Raw genomic sequence first — 6,059 nt, 5'->3', positions numbered from 1 at the left:
AGCGGCTGTGAGTGGTGGGCGCTGGGGAGACGGAGGAGGGAGGAGGAGGTCGTCTCCTTGCCATCCTGAGAGAGGAGGGGAGGGAGGCAGAGAAGCGATTTAACGGCTCCCTCCAGCGTCGCCTCCCTGCGCGTGTCCCTGGCCCCACCTTGTCCGCTTAAAGAGTTAAGCGGAGGGGGGCGGGAGAGAATGCGATCCCTGTCTTCTGGTGTTCCCTAAGCCTCTGTCATGTGATGCTAAAGAAGCTGGAACTGGGCGGGGTGCTTCGCTGTCCCGGCCAGGGATCGTCACAAAACGGAGCCGGGAAGCTGTGCCGAGCCAGAAGCCCACCTGCGACGCTGCCTTCTCCAGCCGCCGTCGCCGACCTCTGCGCTCCACGCTCTGCCTCCAGGCTGCGCGGCGGCCAAGAGCTCCGGACGCAGCTGCCTGGCACTTCCAAGCAGCTCCTTCTTTCCTCGAGCGGATCCCGCGGGCCAAGCACTCACCACCAATCCGCTCCCCACCCGCTCCCCACGTAAAGGCCACAAGAGACCCTTGCCAGCAGTGGATCCCCTAAATCCAGGTGGCCCCGAGTGACTTCTCCGTCTCTTTCCCGGGAACGTGCAGGGGCCGCTTTCGCCCTGCGAGGACCGTGCGGTGCGCCGAGCGGCTTCTTCGACGGGCCCCGGCAGCTCTGCTTCGAGCGGTTCCTGCGCTGAGCGAGGCGCTGCTCGCCGGGCATTGAATTCTGCCGTGAGACTCACCTCCCCACTATGGGCTGAAGCTCTTCGCAGAGTAGTGGAACATGGCGAGGGAGGAAGTTCAGAAAAAGACCCGTGTCAAAGAAGTTGCAGGTTTCTGTCCCGCCGGCGGTAGCGAGACGGTTGAGGATGCGGTTCGAAAGCACCTTGATTTGGGAGCAGTGAACCGGATTTGTATGTAACATTGCAGAGCCAGTCCTAGAGGGAAAGAACGGGAAAAGAGGGGAGAGATACGGATTAAAGGGGGTGGGCTCGCAATATGTATTCTCCGCCCGGGGTCGCAGATCTGCGGGGAAGGACGTGCCGGGAAGGCTGGACGTACCATTGCCGCCTGCACCAGTGATGCCGTGAGAGGAGAAGCGCTCCTTCGCGGTCGGGGAGAGATCTGAGTGTGCGGGTTCTTCTTCTCGGTGCGTCTCAGCCAGGGGCGGGCCAGTGCCATGCCTCGCCCGGGCAAGAGCTCCTACAGCGACCAGAAGCCCCCTTACTCGTACATCTCCCTGACGGCCATGGCCATCCAGCACTCGGCCGAGAAGATGCTCCCTCTGAGCGACATCTACAAGTTCATCATGGAGCGCTTCCCTTACTACCGCGAGCACACGCAGCGCTGGCAGAACTCGCTGCGCCACAACCTCTCCTTCAACGACTGCTTCATCAAGATCCCGCGCCGGCCGGACCAGCCGGGCAAGGGCAGCTTCTGGGCGCTGCACCCGGACTGCGGGGACATGTTCGAGAACGGCAGCTTCCTCCGGCGCAGGAAGCGCTTCAAGGTGCCGCGGCCGGAGCCCCACATGCCGGCGGCGGGCAAGGCAGGGGGCGTCCTGCACCCGCACCTCAGCCACTATTTCCACCCGCACCACCCGCACCAGCCGCCTCCTCTTCCTCCTCCTCCTCCTTCTTTGCAGCCTCCAGGAGCTGCCAAAGGCCACCCAGACTCCAGCATGGCTGCTGCGGCTGCAGCTGCAGCGGCGGCGGCGGCTGTGGGGAGGCTGCCCCAGTTCCAGCCCTACAGCTCCTCGCCGGGCTTCAAGCACCCCTTCGCCATCGAGAACCTCATCGGGCGAGACTACAAGGGCGTGATCCAGGGGGGCGGGCTGCCCCTGGCCTCGGTCATGCACCACCTGGGCTACCCAGTGGCCAGCCAGCAGATCAGCACCATGGTCAGCTCCGTGTGGCCCCACGTGGGCGTGATGGAGTCCGGGGGCGGCGGCGGCGGCTTGCCCCTCTCCCCCGCCGAGTACGGACCCTTCGGCGTGCCCATGAAGGCCCTCTGCCACCCGCCCGCGCAGACGCTGCCGGCCATCCCGGTGCCCATCAAGCCCACCCCGGCCATCTCCTCGGCCACCGCCATTCCCGCCCTGGCCGTGAGCCAGGTGGCCCAACAGCTCTGCCCGTCCGCTTCGCCCAGCTCCTCCGCTTCCCTTCTCGAACAGACTCCCACAAACTCCTCGGAAGGCAAAAGTTCCTGACATTCCGCCTCGGCCCATTCCTCAGAGAGGGGCGCCTCCAAGAGCGGGGCGGCATTGCTTTTCCCTTCGCCTTTTAGGAAACACAGATATTAAGGGCAAAAGCCCGGCCGCAGCGGAGTGTTTGGGAAGATCGTTGCTCTGTTCTTATTCTTATCCTCGTTGTCATCTCCATTCTTTCAAGCTCTGTATTTTAATTGTTGTACAATCAGTTTGTCGAGAGCCAGGTAAGGTAAGGGTCTCTGTGTTAACTGTTAAACCATTTTTAAAAATCAGATTGCTGGTGATCATTTAGCAAGTATGTTGATCATCCAACTCTCAAAGCTGCATCCAAGCTTGAAATGCTACACAAAACGACACCCTCCCTGAAAAGAAAGAAAGAAAGAAAGCCTTTACGATCGGGGCCTAAAACCAAGGTCCTTAACACACTTCCTTGAAAGTAAGCGCCACTGGAGTCACGGAAATAATAAAATATCTCCCAGGTATCAGGATGTAAAGTTTTCAACCCGAAGCCGATTCCTTAAAGGAAGTTCCTTGGAAGGTCTAATCAGCCCAGACATAATTTCAGATTGTGTTTAGAAAAGAGGTGCCGAATTATTTTCTTGTGTGGTCTGGTGGCCGTGCTACTGGCTTCAGTGAGACTTATTTTAACGTAAACGTATTGTATAATAGGGTGTTGCGGGGGGGAGTCTAGCTGGTATTATTTCAGGAAGTTATGCCTAAAAAGTATTTTAAGCATGACCATCAATCTGTGCAATCCGGGCTTGAAAAATAAATAGAAACGTCGCCATGGTCTTCATTTGGGCTCCTCCCGTGAGATAGGCCGTGACATCTTTTACTGGAACTTCCTTTTGCTAGCTTTAGAGTTACCAAGAACTCTTCATCGCCCAGGTCTGCACTGCCTATGCCAAGCTACTAATAATAGATCCAGCCCCAGTGGCAAGTCGAGATGGAGGAGCACAGGTAACTTTGAGAAGTGAGCCAATATAAAATTTAGGAATAGGGTTAACTAGGAGATCGCCTCGAATCATTTGCTCACTCTTTGGTGAACTAACCTTTCGGAAACCTGGTTCAAACTGAAATGTGTACTATGGATTGAGAAAAGTCCTGCATGGGTGTATTGGTAACCCTCTCAGATTCACACCGAATCTGCAACCTCCCCACCCCCCGCCAAAAAATGTGACCAAATATATACAGTATTAACGCTGACATCAGCAACCAGCAACAGATTAAAATCCTAAACTTTAAAGGAGAAATGAGCGGGGATTAAAAGTGGAAATGGGTTTTGAAACCTAAGAACTGTCTGATAGTCTATTTCGGTTTGAAAAAAATGTGTCGAACGATGACATATAGAGACAATTTTTTCGAGTGGAAATTTCACATAGCGTTCTTTAGTGAAGTTTACGCGTTTGGTGTAATATTGTTGTGTAAACGTGCAAGACCTGCCTCATCATTACTCTGTTCCGAACGCATTTTTAAAAAAAACCTCTTTCTTGTAAGTATGCTTATTACAACACCTTTATTATCCCTACTGGTATAAATACATACATACATACATACATGGCTGCTTTTCACAGGCTCCAACGGTCTGTTCTCACTCCACTTGAATTTAGAAATTAAATGCTGATGGAGGGGGGGGTGAGGGTGAGGACCTGCGGGGGGGACACACAACTCCTACATGATAAGCACTTTACGCAGAAGAAAGTTCTGTGAGAGGTAGGGAATGGATCAAGCAACCATTTCCCGAGCACAACTTTCTTTTGGGTTGGATTTCTGAGTCCTAGCTGGTTTGTGAAGTATTGCTGTTGGCGCTTCCTGTCTGCCTTACTGTACATCATTGTTTCAATTAAAATATGACTTGTTGGCTTCCTCCTTCTAACCCCGATGCTTAGGGGGTTCTTTTCTCCCTTTTAAAAATCCGTGGTTTATAGAGCTGTGTGCGCTGGAAAGCGCCCACATATGCCGCGCCCGAGTTTGGAATGTGTTCTCTTGACTTGAGGAAGGTCTGATCCACAGGTTAGCGAGTCACTTAGGGCAAAGCGCGTAAGGCATTAACCAGCGCTGGTCGCAACAAAACCGCGAGAATTCTGTTGAAAAGTGCCCTGGATCGCGCAGACCCGGAGAACAGACTTTTCTTACAATAAACTGGAAGGAGGGCCAGTTTATTTCAAGAAGACCGACTGCTGTGCTTGGATATCGATGGGCCAGTTAGACCCGGAGTTCCTAGCTTGCCTTTAGTTCAAATGTACAGAGGCTTTTGCGACTCTGCTAATGCAAGCACCGGGGTGTAAAAAGAGTCTCTATAGAAGGGATAAACTCTTTCTGAAAGTATGGGCAGGAAGGATGTGTGTAGTAGAAAAGACTAACTCGTTTTCTGTGAATTTATTGGAAGAAAATAACGAGGGGCTTTACACTGCGGCAACAGTCTGCTTAGACACTGGGAATAGTTTTCAAGGGAGGCTGGCCTGTTGAAACACTTCTGCTCTTCGTTCTGGCCCATGAGTTTTGTATTCATGCAATCCTAATCCCGCCCTTTACCTGGGATTGAATTCAATAGGACTTGCTTCTGAGTAGACATGGTTAGGCCTGGGATGTAAGATTTCATTAGTCCCTCAGTACAAACTCAGTGGTGGCTCGCGGTCCTACGTGGAAATAAGTGCCAGGAAAAAAAACGTGCTGAACGTGGAAGATAATTAAAACTGACACTGGTTTAAATCTTAGTCGCATCTGCGCTGCCGGCTCTAATGTCGAATTATGGCCATAAGCATCCTTGGTTCGAAGTTAATTCTGTTGCAGTCAATGAGGCTCGCTTCCGAATAAACGTGCCTGAATTGAGGGTGGAGTGTCATGCTTCCTTTCCAGACACGGTGGCGGGGAAGTAAACCCATTCACTAGCATTGCGAATTCTGCCACTCCATTCAAAATACCCGTACAGTATAAGAAAATGCATTGTTGATTTAAATAACTCTTTTAATTTTAATCCTTCAGTTAGATGTACTAAGGATCAGTGTATTAAAAGGGCAAAGCCATTATCCTCTCCATGACCTCCTCTTCTAATATCTTGGCATCTTTGGGATCAAGTCACTCACCTCATCATTCAGCAACCTAGAGGCTTAAAAAGTTGGGTGAGAACACGAGTCCATATTTGTAGTGCCAGGTATATGCAGTCCCATACATATGTACTCAAAATCAAGTTCCATTTAATTCAATGGGACTTACTCCCAGGAAAGCGTGCAGCATTCCTATTGTGGAAAGATTATGCATTAGTTATCGTTAAACCCATCAATCTCCCCTTAAATCAGAAAATGTTCATCCACATGCCATAATTCATTTTCGGGTCGATTCAACTGTTTTACGAAAACCTGATACTTACTATATTTCACAGGTTTCTCTCCAGGTTGTGGGGCGAAAGTTTCCGTGATATTATTATTATTATTACTATTATTATTACTATTATTACTATTACTATTATTTTAAAAACTTTAAAGATAAAAATGCTCCCCTTTTTGTTTGTTTTCTACATTACTCGTTTCAGTTTCCTAGTTTCCTAACAGAAAATAAATTAATAACACCGGACTTTGGGTTAAGTAAGAATAGAATTTGAGTTCATAGTTCACATTAGGCTTAAAGAGATTCCCTGACTTCTAAAAAAAACAAAACAAAACAAAAAAAACCACTGTTTGGGTGGAACAAGTACGACCTTCTTAAGAGTCCAGGAGGGGGGGGGGAAGTTGTCTACGAATTCTTGGAAGTCAGTCTATTGATATTTTCCAGTTTTTCCATCCTGAGCTAAAGTCTCCGGCTAAAACGCACTTTTGCAGTCTAATATAATTCACGGGACGTTGGGGACTGT

At 50.5% G+C, this 6,059-nt stretch overlaps 1 protein-coding gene across 1 annotated transcript; it reads left to right on the top strand.

Annotated features, from left to right (window-relative positions):
- Positions 1-606: 606 nt before the first annotated feature.
- On the top strand, positions 607-3,790 carry FOXB2 (forkhead box B2). The gene has a single exon (XM_080973733.1). It carries the CDS (start codon positions 1,181-1,183, stop codon positions 2,207-2,209), a length of 1,029 nt encoding a protein of 342 aa, XP_080829859.1. The 5' UTR covers positions 607-1,180; the 3' UTR covers positions 2,210-3,790.
- Positions 3,791-6,059: the final 2,269 nt, after the last annotated feature.

The sequence above is a fragment of the Podarcis pityusensis genome, assembly GCF_964106645.2.
Source record: "Podarcis pityusensis genome assembly, chromosome: 11".
Classification (NCBI taxonomy): Eukaryota; Metazoa; Chordata; class Lepidosauria; order Squamata; family Lacertidae; genus Podarcis; species Podarcis pityusensis.
Note: the sequence above shows the minus strand (reverse complement) of the source record. Positions and strands in the feature narration are given on the sequence as shown.

What these genes read in the sequence shown, in the direction of transcription:
- FOXB2 (XM_080973733.1), top strand. Translation starts at nt 1,181, where the DNA reads ATGCCTCGCCCGGGCAAGAGCTCCTACAGCGACCAGAAGCCCCCTTAC.